This window comes from Triturus cristatus, chromosome 1_2 (assembly GCF_964204655.1).
Source record: "Triturus cristatus chromosome 1_2, aTriCri1.1, whole genome shotgun sequence".
In the NCBI taxonomy this organism is placed as follows: domain Eukaryota; kingdom Metazoa; phylum Chordata; class Amphibia; order Caudata; family Salamandridae; genus Triturus; species Triturus cristatus.
In genome coordinates, this window is record NC_140580.1 from 119,722,687 (window position 1) to 119,738,244 (window position 15,558).

The 15,558-nt window shown below is 43.1% G+C and overlaps 1 protein-coding gene across 1 annotated transcript in view; it reads right to left on the reverse strand.

Annotated features, from left to right (window-relative positions):
• Window positions 1-15,558, reverse strand: part of LOC146866931 (importin-9-like) — a 264,240-nt gene that overhangs the window by 110,218 nt on the left and 138,464 nt on the right. Inside the window, exon 5 of the mRNA XM_085614687.1 lies at window positions 3,621-3,709. Coding sequence (XP_085470813.1) covers window positions 3,621-3,709 — 89 coding nt within the window. The remainder of the gene's footprint in view (window positions 1-3,620; window positions 3,710-15,558) is intronic.

Below are 15,558 nucleotides of genomic sequence, written 5' to 3' on the forward strand. Positions count from 1 at the left end.
TCGATTTCTGCAAGCTTGAAATATTCTTTAAACATCGTATAAATTGTGAAAACGTAATTACTTACTTGTTTTGGATAAAGGTCCCAGTACTGAGTCTAAGCACCCAGTACTGGATTACAAATGTAACGAGAACATACTATACCTGCAACTTGAATTTTCTTCCATAGGGAATCATTGACTGTTTTCTATGAAATATTTTCTAAAGTGTCAACTTTTGAATTAGCAAAATATTGTCCAACAATCATAACAGTAACTAAGTCGACTTTTATCACTTGTTTCTAAGTACTGTCCCAGGACTGAATCTAGGATCCAGTCCTGGAATCACAAAAGTAATCCTAAAAGTAATCTATTGCAAATAACTTGAAACTTCCATTGAACTCAATGCATTATTGTGTTTAAAATTGTGTTGCCTATTGCAACCACTTGTAACTTTCTACAAAAGCCAATTGCATATTGAAAAAGTATTTATATAAAGCATCTCATTCTGAGAAAGTATATTTTAATACCTATTGTTGGTTCTAAAATAAAACAAGAATATATTTTTTTATATATAAACCATTGGCCTAGAGTTCAGTTATTGAGTGTGTGAGACCATTTGCTGACTGAGTGTGTGCAACAACACTGTCCTCTGATACTGCCTTACTGCTCGACCAAGCTACCACTTTAAAGAGTAAGGTTATATCTAACTTTAGCCTCTGCCAAACCTCTGGGGACTGTGGACTCTGTACACCCTGTTCCTATTTGGGAACAGTATATACAGAGCCACTTTCTCACAGCACACCATTATAGTTTAGACCCAGCCATATGCAAATCAGTCTTGACCCTGTCCCCCATGGGAACAGTCCAGCCCAAACTGGCAGGCTAGAAACAAGCATCCTGGGACCAGTTTTGGGGGTAACACCCCTCTTCAGCCAGGCTAGCTTGAATCTGGTGGCGTAGAGAGCACAGGACCAACATCTGGGCATACCCTTCTCACCTAGAGCAACAAATCCAAAAAGAACGGATGATGGACGGAATGATGAATTAATCAAACTTTCACCCCCAGTCACAGATCTGTCTTAAATCCATTGTTTGTTTTGGACACCACACCATTCTAGTTTATGTAAGGCAGGGTGCACTAGACCACAGGTGAGAATACACTTGCATGAGCACTGTACCACTATAATGTCTAAGTCCATTCTTAGACCTTGTAAGTGCAGTGAAGCCATTAAGAGTATGTGGTCTGGGAGTTGGTCATTACAAACTCACCATCTCCATAATGGCTTTACTGAAACCGGATAAGTTTGGTAGCAAACTTCTTCGCAGATTACACCCACACTGATGCCAGTGTGGGATTCAATGTAAGATGCTCTCAGAGGGCATGTTAGAGATGGTCTCAGAGGGCATCTTAGAGATGCCCCCAGAAAAACGGCCAGCCCTGGTGTTTCCTGAATGGCTACCCACCATTTGTCACCACCAGACAGGTTTCAGGACTCCTGGGCAGAGGACCTCCGCTCTCTGGTTCCAGAAACAAAGTCCATCCTGGGAAGAGGTGTCATGCCTTCTCCACAAGAATGGGCTGGGTCCACAAAGCTCAAAGTTTCAAAGGACCGCCACCTTTGTTACCTGGCCCTGCCTTTTGCTGCCCCCAGAAACTGGCTCCCACCGGCTCTGACCCACCACTTTGGGCCTGAGAATCAGCGGGGAAAACCAGTTAGGAAGAGGTGTGCCCACCTTTTGCCAACCCCACCCCTCAGGTGGGGGGAGACAAGGTGAAGCACACATCCCAGTCCCCTGCATCTTGAAGATGAGGGAACACAGCCAATTGGCGAGAGGCTCATGCCCGCCTCCACCCGGAGGCTAGCATAATAGGGGGTGTACTCACCCAAAGGAAGGGACCCATTGGTCACAACCTGCACACCACTGTAACGCCCTTAAATGTTGTATTTAGGGGCACCCTGAACCTTGCCTCTGTAGATTCCTGCAACCTACGAAGAAGGATGGAAGAAAACGCAAAACAGAGGAGACTAAAGAAGAAATGACTTGGCACCAGCGCTAATGGACCTTCTGCAGTTTCCAGAGATCCTGCGCCAAAAGTTGACTTGTCCTGCAGCCAGCCACCTTCAAAACCACTGGGAGGACTGACTGCCTTCAACAAAGACCAGAACTCCACAAACAGCAGCTCTGCTCCAAAGAAAGACTAATCCTGCTGAGGACAAAGAAACCAGACACCTTGAACTGCCACTTCTCCAGTTGCCTACGGCTCCAGTACGAGTGGCCCACGGGTCCCAGTGAGATCCCCCAGCGCTCCAGAGTCCGGATCCACCATGTGTCGACCCCTCCAGGACCCCCTGACATTGCTTGCAGGCTCTGCACGGAGACCCCCCTCCCTCCCCATAAACCGCGAATGGCCCAGTAAGGTGAAAACCGACCTCAAAAGGCGCCAATGCACCCTGAAGCCCCCCCAACTTACCTGCCTCACTGTTGGTTCCTCCCGGAAGACTTCCTGGACCGAGCCTACAGGCTAAATCCAAAACAGGCAACCTCCATGGGATTGCATTGGGCTCCCGACACTTAAGCCCGCTGCACCCAGAAGCCCATGCGCTGCTGGTGGTGTGGACACGGTGCCAACCTGTGACCCCCTTTGCTCTGACAACCCTAGGAGCTTGACTCCCAAGACAGAGTGGTCTGCTTGAGAGCAGCTCCCCCACAACTGGGGTGCCCCCTAGCCCAATTGGCTAACATTGGGCCCATGCACCCTGCACGCGGCAGCCCTAGTGCCGCTGGTGGTGCGATTTGAGTGCCTTCTTGAACCTTGGGGAACCTTGGTTATAACCCCAAAAAGCTATTCGTGCAGGACGTTTACTTACCTGCAAACCGATAACATTTTCTTCCATAGGAACCCACGTTAAGATTTTTTTCCCACAAATGTTCCGTGTTGAACTGCCTTTTGTATTGAAACCAAAGTAACTTTGCTTCGACCCCAAAATTGTCTTACTTACCTTTGTATTGTAGGACCCATGGCGTGATATTTAGGCATATCACCCTGAGTAGTTGATGTAACTAAATGGAAATCCAAAAGTACGCCAAATTTCCAATGTATGTTTGACTGTTTTAAAAGCAAATACAAACCTATGAAGATTCCAATTTCAACCACCAGCGCATTTTCTTGTAAAGTTTTGCATCTGAATGCATGTTCTACTTGCCTGTTCTAAGTCCTGGTTCTAGAAATATATTATAAGTATACCTTTTTTTATATTTACCTAAGTGAATACAATAAACCCTTAACACACCCTCCTGATACGCCTAACTGCTCGACCACACTACCACAAATAGAGCTGTTAGTACTTACCTAATTTAGCCGCCGCTATACCTCTGGGGAACCCCCTGGACTCTGTGCACACTATACCTTACTTTGTTATAGCATAAACAGAGCCAGCTTCCTACACTCTCCTTATGTGCCCTTTTGCTGTGACGTCTCACAGAACATGTTAGCTTTCGCCGCATTTTTTTCCCTCAGCATCTCTTTAGCCAGTTACAAATATTCTACCCAACTATTGCACCATTAGCTTACAATTTGATTGCTGCTTTGGTGAAAGTTCTTGATAACAGATAAATGAAATGAAGTAATTTACACGTACCTCAGCCATTGTAAAGATCTTGTACATCTCAGGAAGAATAACTGGAGCAACATGGGGCATCTGGGTGTCTGTCACCTCACGGGTAAACTCTCGAACGAAAGGAAGGTTTTCAGCAAATGGTCACTGTATCGTCACTGTATAACAGTGAGTTGAAAAGAATAGATGAGTCGAGATTTGCATGAGAACATGTTCAGTGCCCTAAAAACAAACAGCAATGATCAATACAAGTTTTGGATTACAGACGGAAGACAGCCTTTCTAGTGGCCATAACCTAAGCCCATAGGGATAGCATGTTCCAGTAAGGAACAATAGAACACCTTCCATAAAGACAAAGTAGCAGGACTCGCCCTGGTTTCTTTCCAAAAGCAGTGTTTGATTTTCATGTAACAAACTAGTTCCTTTTCAACTTTCTTCCAAAATCATTCTGTCAGATGAAAGGGATTTACATTCCCCTGGAAATAAAAGGGTTCTAAAACTCTGTCTAGACAAAACTAAAGACATCAGATAAACTGACCATCAATTTGTTAATTTTAGCTGTACAAGAAATGGATTAGCCAATGCAAAGCAGTCCATTTCTAAATGGATTGTTTTCTGTGTCTTATTATGTTACAGTAATGCCAAAAAGTCCTTGTCTGGTAGGCCAAGAACACATTCAACAAAGTGTAGAGCTGCTACTATAGCATTATTAAGACACACTGTCAATTACAGACCTATGAATGGAAGCCACTGGAGGTCCATACATACTTTCAGATGACATTTCTGTCTTGACATCGATTCCAGATCTAAATTTCAAGTGGACTAAGCCTCTGCGCATAATCTTTTTGGTTAGCTCCTCAAAACATTTTGCCCTTTGCATTAATTTCCACCTTGTTGAGGATGGACTTGATTTTCTACTTGGCAATCACTTAGCTGTGCTTCTAGTACTTTTTCAAGGTAATATTCATAATAGTCATAATAAACCCTCGCACCTCCCTGGAAGAAGGTAAGGAAAACAGCCTTCAGTTTATCCCAGGGTCCTTTCTCTCTGTAAAAAAAACAGAATTGGCTCAACTATCACCTACAGTAGCGATGGGATACCACAAACACCTCCTGTGCACTTGTTGTTTTTATTCTGGAGTTACTGTACCAAATACATATAAATGCATATAAATGTTTATTAAAAACGAACTCTTAGAAAAAATATTTTGAAATAAAATGCTATATTACAAACTTCAAAGACTTTATTCAGATGTGACATACATACATAAAAGTTACACAGCAAATGTCACAATTAAAAAATAACATACGATAAATAAGTAAAACTGAGATACACATCATTCAATAACATCATGGCAGTAGAACAATATTAGCAGTTGTTAGATAAAACAGAGAAAACCACTCCCTATAAACAATTCTGCCGAAAGATACCTAGAGCAACATTCCAATAAAAAAAACTCACAAAACGTGCATAGAATGAGCAGCAGAATTAAGAGAGCATAGTGCTACAGGCGCTCACAGCGATTTTTAAGAAAGATCAGACATGCATACCTATTTCGTGGTCTGACAACTGAAGTAAAAGAGTGAAGGCTAAGCTAACATGCCTAGTGTAGGGGGACCTCTTTTAGAAGTGGAATAAAAATGGTCTAAAACGTCATATGTTAAGTATCTATATGCCTAAATAACAATTTTAATAAGCATTTGTAAACCAATATATAAACTGTTCTGAAAAAACGAAACATTAACAAGGCCAATGGTTAGTCAAAAACATACAGTAGGCATAATTACCACCCGAAGGATTTTCCAGTTCTTACAGCGGATTTAAAAAAGGTACTAACGCAGAAGCAGGTTATCCGCGCACGAAAGTCACGAGCAAGTTTTGCGACTTAGGGCTGGTGGTGGCTAAAAGAGAGATTACCCTACACTGGAAATCGAGAACTGGTCCCAGCTTTGCGAGGTGGAGAGCTACCTTCACAAAATGGGCGGGTAGCGAGAGTACGCTCAGGTTGCAGCTAGCGCTGCGGGGAAACGATGAAAAGGCGTTAGCCATGGCACATGCATGGGAAGCACTAGTGGGTGACCTCCGGGGGTGGGGCACAGAAGCGGAGGAGGGCACTGGAGTACTGGAGCAGCATGCAGCAGCGTAGCGGTGGAGAGGCAGCTGACGGATCACGCATGAGGGCGGGAGGGCTTCCCCTCTCCTTTCGGCTTGGCGCCTGACCATGGGGGTGGGGAGTAGCCCGCGGCCGCTCACACGGCTAATTACGAGACAGACTTATCCCGGTACCTGCGGTTATGGCACACTGACATGTGGGTGGGGGGAGGGAGTATTTGCATTGGGGAGTGTTGGGGGGCAGTGCATTGGTAGTTGGAAGTGGTCTACACTGTACTATGCAATGGTGTTTATTACTGGGAGAAGACCAAGGATATGCTGGTCGTTGCAGATGGCAATTGTAATTGAATTATGCAATAAAAATTGTTTTTGCAAAAAAAAAAACGCAGAAGCAGGTTATGTAATATGTCATCTACATGTTAGGTCATACATTTTGTATTTGTATGGGATTTATAAAGCGCTGGAATCGCCCCTGAAGGAGTATCTCTGCGCTGCAAAAAAGGTGTACGACAGGTCTTAACAAGTTTCTTAAAGAGGAGGAGATTGGAGCACTTGCGTAGCTCCACGGGCAATGAATTCCAATATGTTGGTGCTAGATAGGCAAAGGTTTTGCCTGCTGTTCGGAGTTTTCTATAGCGGGGGACGGCAAGGAGCCCTTTACCCTGTGAACGATGCGATCTGCCCAGGAGGTAGAACTTAAGTTTTTCCGCCAGGTAGCTCGGACTTCCACCATGAAGTGCCTTGTGGGCTAGGCAGCAAATTTTAAACTTAATTCTCTGGCGGATAAGAAGCCAGTGAAGCTGCCTCAGCAATGGTTGGGAAGAGGTTCTAGGAGGCATTTTAAGAGCCAGATGCACGGCAATGTTCTGAATCACCTGCATTCTACTTAGAAGGGATTCATTGGCTGATGTAAGGAGAGCTTTACAATAATCTAGCCGGCTAATGACCAGGGCCTGGATCAGGGTCCTGCGGACTAATAAGGAAAGACATTTGGAACACCCTACGGAGAAGGCTCACAGTGCGATAGCAGGAGCCTGAGGTGGCCATAACTTGGTCTCTCATAGATAGAGAGTGGTCCAGACAGACCCCCTGGTTCTTAGCCATAAGCTGCGGGACAGGGGCAGGACCCAGCGTAGTAGGCCACCAGTCAGGGGACCAAATAGTTTGAGCAGTGCCAAATAGCAAGATCTCAGTTTTGGCAGCATTCAGCTGGAGGAAATTTTCTGTCATCCAACCAGATATTGCTTGCATGCCCTCGGCAAATAGATGTTTATTTGAGTCTTTGTCATTAGCAAAAGATAGGAGTACGTTGATACGGTCTGCATACGAATAGGGAGTGAATCCATGTTCTCCAATGATTTTAGCAAGATGGGCCACATACACATTAAACAGGTTGGGGCTGAGGCAAGAACCCTGGGGTACCCCTTGGTAAGCTTCAAGGTGCGTGAACGAAAGGGACCCAGGTTGATTGTTTGAGTGCGCTGGTCCAGAAAGCTTGCAAGCCACTTTAATGCCTGACCCTGCATACCAGTCTCTCTTAGTCTGTGAATGAGCTTCTAGTGAGAGACATTATCAAAGGTGGCTGTTAATTCCAGCAAAACTAGCAGCACTGCCTTGTTATCCAGTGTCAGTTTAATGTGGTCTGTAACACCTATAAGGGTAGTTTCAGTAGAATGATTAAATCTGAATCCAGACTGGGACGGATCAAGGATGCCATGAGATTCAAGATATCCTATAAGCTTAGTGTTGATGTATCCTTGCGTCATTTTACTCATGAATGGAAGGAGAGAAACAGGACAATGCATGACAATGCATACATTTTTTTAGAAAGAAAGTCTAAGAAAAATATTTTTAAATGAAATGCTACATTAGTCAATTTTCAACCATATATTTCAATCAATAACTTGATAAAGCACACAGCTGCTTCAAACAGAAGCATCCGAGCGCTCAAGCAGACAATGCAAGGATAGCCGTGGCATTATAAAAGCTAAACAGTGTCAAATAGGCAGGTTTTAAGTTGCCTTTTAAAGGTTACTGGAGACTCAGCCCAGAGCAGATTAGGTGGATGGATGTTCCATAATTTGGCCGCAAGTACAGTAATGGAGCTACCTCCATGGAGTGTCTTCAAGAAATTTGGGATCCGTAGGAAGCAGCTATTGTTGGATCAGAGTACCATCTCTGGAGTATATGAGGCCAGTCTGTTCAACAAGTAGCATTGGGCATCAATGGAGAGTTCTGAAATCCAGCGTCAGAGTTTTAAATTTAATGCTCTGTTCCACCAAGAGCCAGTGCAGATGTCTCAGATGTGGAGAGATGTGATAGCGGTGAAGGACTCTCCTAGCAAGTCTGGCCGCTGCATTCTGGATTAACAAATCAGATACGCAGGGAGACTAAGGTAGAGATTGTTAAAATAGTCCAGGCGAGAGGCAACTAAAGAATGAACTACAGTTTTTCTAGTTTCCTCAGGAACCAGATGAAGAAACATCTTTAAGATTTTAATCTTCATGAAGCAGACCAACGAGGTTTGATTAATTTGAGAGGCAAAGGAGAGCGTGGAATCGAAAATGATGCCAATATTTCCAGTTGAAGAGGTTGCATTTGGAGGAACGTTGGGTTCAGCAGGCCACCATAGGGAAGCCGGTCGGGGTCCAATCTGATTAAAATGCGGGACACTACATACCAGTGGCTTAGGTGATGAAAAAAGCGGGTGTTAATACACCCTTTGGGATCTGCCCTCCATAAAAGCTAGACCAATAAAAGAGTCTTGCCCTGAATGTCAAGGTCGCTAAGTCTGTTCAAAAGGATGGAGTGTGATACTGTGATGAAGGCCACAGACAAATCAAGAAACGGCACAATAACAGGTGTTTTCTTGTCCAGATTTTCCCTGACAAACTCCTCCACCTCCAGGAGAGCAGTCTCCATGCAATATCCTGCATGGAAGTCTGACAGATTCGTGAAGGATGGAATTGGCGTCCACAAAAGTGCTCATTTGTTGATTAGCTAATTTACCTTAAAAAAGATTTACAGGAGCTGGGAGGAGAGATAGAGGCCTGTAATTGCCAAACACATCTGTGTCTGCAGCCCTAAGTCTGAAAACATGCAGCGGGCAAACATCATCCGGGGAGCCAGGCTTTCATTTTAGTATCTCCTTCAAAGAGCATTCTTCTGTTTACGTACTTTACTGTTCATGGGGTGGGGAATTGCGGAGGAATGAATCTGTACATATGTGATGTTCTGAGTGGCAATGGTGTGGATAACGTTAGATCTGATAAGACATAAGATACATTTGATTGTAAACGGCTGTGATTTACTGCAAATATCAATAAAAAAATTCACCAAAAAAAAAAAAGAGCATTCTTCTGAAATAGGGGCAAATCAGACACAAATGCCTTGAGACAGGAGGGAGCGCAGGGGCTAGTTTCAGCCTTCCCCGCAGCAGCTGAACCAAAAGCTAAAGCCTCCTTTGGTGACTCTGGAAAGGTGGAGTATGCATTTTGAATCTTCTCATTGCAGGGTTCGGCTGAGGGGAGGATAGCAGTTTTGGCCCCTCCAGGGGAGACAAAGGAATTCACTATTTTAAACACTTTGTTGGAATAATTAGCTGCCATCTTGATATGATGTGCCAAGTACTCTTTCATAGCATTGCAGGTTTTGTTTTGCAGAAGCTCCTAAGTGCCGTTTTAGAGACAGTCTTAGCATTGGAGTCATACAATTTCCGCTAATTGTGCTATAATTATTTGCACATGCTTTTCTCCGTTCATTGGGTTGAGGAAAACTAAGGTGCAGAAGGCCTCCATCTTTTTGCCACATACTTTTTAGAGGAACAGGTGGGCTAATAAATTAGAGATCCAACTGTCAAACAGCAAAATGTCAGATTCAACTATTCCTTGTAGTATCAGAGGAGAGTAACTGAGGTACTGAGCCAGGGATTCTTCCCACAGATTCTGCAACCTCCTTTTCATTTCCGGGGAAGGGGCGATCCTAGTCTGTGGGTAGGGGCCCTAAAACACAAGTGGAATACTGAAGTGATCAGATGCTCCGGATCACTGAACTGCATGCTAATGGTAAAGATCAGATCAAGCATATGATCAGCCGTACGGGTAGGTGCCTGGACATGCTGGATAAGGTTAACACCAGCCAATGTTTGAATGAGCTTGGGGGCTATGGTGGAGATGAGATCACCAGTATTGACATTAAATTCGTCAAAAATGGTCAGATTGACATATTGTAGAGAGTATTGTTCAATGATGTCGAATACAGCAGGAAAGCAGCTGCTAAGGCAGTCCGGAGGTCTATACACCAACAGGCCAGAGAAGGATGGAGTGAGTAATGTGCAAAACAAGACCCTAAATGTTTCTGTACTGGCTTATAGGTGTAGTAAATGCTTCAAAAGTGTATTTGAAAATAAAAGCAACCCCACCTCCTACCTTGTTCCCGCCACGTTTTTTTGCCAAGATGCGATAGCCTAGTGGAATTGCAAAGGGTAGTTCTGGGTTAAAGCGGCCATTCCAGCCATGTTTCCATAAGGAAAATAAAAGTCCCAGGAGTTGTTAGCCAGTAGGGGGAAAATAGCAGATTAATATTTGGCTAGGGTCCTGCAGTTAATAAGGCAGGCCTTATAACCCACTGCGATTTGCAACAGAGCAGATACTGTGTTAGGTGGGAGTGAAAACACCCCGGATCACGAGTAACTTCGTTCAGAAGTAACTGTTATTTAAGACTAAGCCACATACCTCACAGGAGTGAGCATGCTTTCCCATTCCTGGGGGAGAAAACATCTTCGGAGAGAAGCAGGGGTTCGTATTCAAGGCAAGGAGAGCCTCTCTGGGATATCTGCTGCTCTAATCAATGGCAAGATGAGCAGCATGGCTGTTGCTGGCCACGGACAGGTGCAGACAGGCATGCCTTTGGCGCGTCGTCAGCACATCCACGGAATGGCCTTCCTTAAATGGAAGAGCAAGGATTCCATCAAACCTAGCCACTAGAGCGCTAACCCAAGAGGGCGGTTCTAGGCAGTGCCAAGAAGAGCAGAAACAAGCTTTTGCACTGCAATAGGTCTCGCATTACCGATAGTTTGAGGTATTGGTGTTTCAAATAATGCAACGCCAATAGCTCATACTTTCAGTAATGTGAGACCTAGTGCATTGCAAATGATTGCAGTGAGCCAGAAACCAGCATTGTATGTCTCAGTGCAGCACCGCAAGCTGATCCTAGAGGTCCCTAGAGAGCATCATAAACATTGAAGATATGGTAAATCCACCCTACCCATAATGCAATGAATGCAAGACAGTACCACGAGTACATTAAAATAGCTATGTCAATATATACAATTAGTAGCTTTGAAATGTGACAAAAGAATTATATTAATTCCGGAATAGGTTAGGTTGTACTCTATGTGGAGCTGATGAAGGCAAATTTATAGAAGGTCTAATATAAATGTGAGATGTGGTAGGTGCAGTACGGCAAGCTGCTCCTAGTAAGCAAGGCACCAGCACTGCCAGTACGACAAGCTGCTCCTAGAAGTCCCTAGTGAGGACTGCCAGTACTGCAAGCTGCTACTCCCTAGTAAGCAAGGCACCAGCACTGCCAGTACGGCAAGCTGCTCCTAGAGGTCCCTAGTGAGCATCACAAACTTTTGCTCATAGTGGTATGGTACTCCCATAATGGATTGCATGCAAGTCAGTACCACGAGTACATTCAAATTGCTATGTCAATATATACAATTAATAGCTTTGAAATGTGGCAAAACAATTATATTAATTCCGGATTAGGTTGTACTCTATGCGGAGCTGATGAAGGGAAATTATAGAAGGTCTAACATAGATGTGTAGGTGCAGTACCGCAAGCGGCGCCTAGAGGTTCCTAGTGAGCATCAAAATTTTGGTTACAGATGGTACTCCCCTAATGCATTGCAAGCAAGACAGTACCACAAGTACATTTAAATAGCTATGTCAATATATACAATTAATAGCTTTGAAATGTGACAAAATAATATAGTAATTCTGGATCAGATTGCACTCTATCTTAAGGTGATGAAGGGAAATTTATAGGAGGTCTAACATAGATGAGTAGCTGCAGTACCGCAAGATGCGCCTAGATGTCCCTAGTGAGCATGATAAACTTTGAAGATAAGGTAAATTAACCCTACCCATAATACATTGCATGCAAGACAGCACCACAGTACATTCAATATATACAATTAGTAGCTTTGAAATGTGTCAGAAGAATTATAATAATTCGGGATTAGGTTGTACTCAATGTGGCGCTGAGGAAGGGAAATTTATAGGTGGTCTAATATAAATCTAAGATGTGCTAGCGAGTAAAGTAACCACTGCCAACCTTGTTAAGGACCAAGTCAGTGTCCTGTCAGAAGGCCCCTAAGAAAATAGTGCCTTGAGGTTGTAATTAAAACCTAGGGCGTAACAACACATGTAATAGGGGATGTCCTCATGGGAGGTTACAAAGAGAGACAGGGAGGCACTAAGGAGGGACCACAAAGCCTAATAACCAATGAAAAGCCACCATTTACAAAGGACAGGGACAGGAGCCAATTAAAAAGATGGGCGGAAAGTAGGCGGAGCTTTATGCACATATCCTGAATACAGCATGTCCTCGAATAGATAGCGCAAACGCTGCCTAGGTGAGACCTAAAAAAGTACCCTATAGTAATGGTCACAAGAAAAAAAAAGTACCTAAAAACAGTCTCTCAAACTCTTTAAAGCAAGGGGTTGAGAAAATGAAACACTGTAGCATAATAGGCGGAAAATTAAAAGGCTGGGAAAACTGGCATGGTTCATTCAAGCAAACATCACACCACCTCGGCTGACATCAGTTACAGCAAAAGGTCTTCCATTGCTGTATGCTTGAGAGATAAATAGTTCTGTCAATCTCCAGAGAACTACAAAATTACAGCCACCACCAAAAAATCCCATTGAGGTCAGTTGGACTTTGGGTTCTGGAAGGCATATGCTGTAATACATTGGTGGAAGTTAATACATTATTTTATCTTTTTAGCTTGACCTTTTGGAACATTAGATATGAACCTTCAGTGTTCTCAGACCTTTTGCTGGGAAATTATTTTGCTGGCATGGAGGCAGCTTTGTTCTGAGCACCACATTAGCCTCTGACCCAACTCAAGCATTAGGAGTTTCAAAGCAGGATACTTGGATGCGTTACGTTAGGTGTTGTAATTCACCAAAGTTATTCCTTTCTTAAACACACTCAGTAAGTTACCAGCTTTCTTCACTTGCCAATTTTAAGAAGTTAAACCAATGACTAATCGCATTTGGTTACCCGCTCACTTAAAAAAAAAAAAAATCTTTGATCTACCATCCGAAAACATAATTCGTGTTTTGAATAACCTGTAGTGATTTTGAGCAGTACTCTCCTTGCTGTGGTTTCCTTGTACAATTGTCAGGTTGATGACACTCACTCAGTTCAGTGGCCTGTGAGCTGTTGCAGGCAGCTTTGACTAGATGGATGCCTTCATTAAATGGTTCTGAAATACTTTAAATTTACAAACAGTAACTGGGGATCGGGGTTATACCGCCAACTTTGTAGCGTTGTTCTTTTAGCATGCAGAACTGCAACACAGTAGAAAGCACCTACATTTTTGAGATGGATATTGCTTATTGCTCACAATACTAAATTGTGCACTTTTACTCTACACATGAACAAGTCAATGCGCACCTTTAATTAACAAGCATTTGCAATGCAATAGGTCTCGCATTCACGCGAGTTTGAGCTATTGGCATTGTAATTGACAATTACTTTTATTTATGTTTTGGTTTTTAAACATAAATAAAAGGCCTTGTCATTTACAATGCCAATAGCTCTAAATCTCGCAATTGCGAGACCTATTGCATTGCAAATGCGTGTTACAAAATGTCACGTTTACTGCACACATTTTAAACATTCTGCCTCCACCAAATGATGCTGCAGGACGCCCGGGATATAACGTATGCTGTCTGCAGAGACAAAGAAATGTGGTGTGTGTGATATGCAACCCAACCCAAGCATAGCTGAATACAGTGTGGTTTATCAGAGCCATATATTTTAGCGTGCGCGGTTCTGCTGCAGTCCGTAATTTGAAGCGGATGGATGTGCCACTCAAAAATGAACGCAGATGGAAACAAACGTATACACTACCGAAGAGCGACACAGACAAAATCGCAAACACTCTGGTACTATGTAAAGCTGAAACCAAAAGGCATGCGCCTCGCCACAAAGAGAATGCCCATATGCCGTTCACGGCAAAACTACAAAGAATGCAGAACCCCAGGCTCGACAAGCGGCTCACATCTCCTCGCCTATGCAAAAAAAAAATTCTTTTAAATAAAAACCACAGAAAGAAGAGCAAGTTGGGCGCGAAGAGACTTACTCAAGTTCGGCAGAAAGGATCAGCGATAAGTTTGATGATGTCTCAAAATTAAAAGACTGCATGTCATGGCTCAATACGTGTTTTTTGTTTTTTTAAATCTTAATTTATACTTGTTTTCCATCCAATATAAATATGCCAAAGCTGGTTTAAGATAGTGAGTCGATATCATAGGCTTCAATTTAAGAAACAAATATTTTATTAGAGTGATGACACCCTACTATACATAGATACTAGTAGCCACTGGGGAATACAAGTCCCTGCAGTTGTTTAACAAAGGGGGATTTCTTTTTCAGCGGCTGTGTTGTGAAAAGCTAAATGCAGTCTCTCAAATTGAAGGTATCCAATGTCTGGACGACACAATATCTTGTACTGTGTGGAGGGAGCATCATTATTTTTTGGGAAAAGCAAAGACCAGCAAGACAGCTAAAGCTATCTTTAGGCCAGATATAAAAAAACAATCATAAGAGTGAACAGTTATTTTCTCTTTTAGCCTGCAATTGTACTTTCGTTGATGCCATTTCTAGAAAAAAAAATACTCACTTCATTGCACAGTGTGTTTTGCCATTCTATGAGAAACAAAATACAGTTTTTGCTTTTTTCTCAGACAGCCATCAAATAAGAAATAGTCTGTATTTTTAAAAGAGCAACAATTTGGTCCCAGGGTGACAGGTGTGGTAAGATGAAGGCAAACTCTTTAAGCTTTCTCTGAGTTTTAAGTTGATTTCGTATTTCACAACTAACTCAAGCCACATCTAGGAGTGTTTTAGGGCTAAAAGATGCTGACGGATTTACCCCCCTTATCCCTAACAGAAGACATCCTGGTGAGTCTAAAACCCGGACCAGCTCGTCTGTAAGCAGATATTGCTTCTAGGTGAAATAGTCCAACCATATGTCCTCATTTTCCAAAGTAGTTTTTTATTGTAGCGTATCACTCTTGCTTTATCTTTCTAAAACGGGAGAGGAGTTGGCCTAACGGCTAGGGCGGTCGACCTCGAATCGGGGAACCGAGTTCGAGTCTCGGCAATGACGCTGAACATCCTGTGAGTTTGTGCAAATCACTTAATCTCTCTGTGCCAAACAAGAATGAATGTGTCCTCATGTAACGCAACTGGTGCTATGTAAAGCGCTCTGATACCAGATACCGGGTCAAGTTCGCGCTATATAAAAGTACTAAAAAGTTAACTTTTCAAGAGTTTGCAAGATGTTGTGCTGTTGTGTTTACACCTATACCAACGTTGTTTTGCAGAGTTAAACATTGTTCGTTACTAAGTTATATGCTGTCTTTGGGGCTAAATATGAAAGTGATATTGAGTGGCGAAGAGGCTTGCAGGGCCTTGCTGATGCTCCGATACTTTCTGATATCGAAAATATCCTGGTGAGGATGCAACATGCAACAAGGCGCTATCTATCTCGAAGGCAACCTGGAATCTGTATTTTAGTCGCTTGTTCTCTTCCCTGGAAAGGCTGGC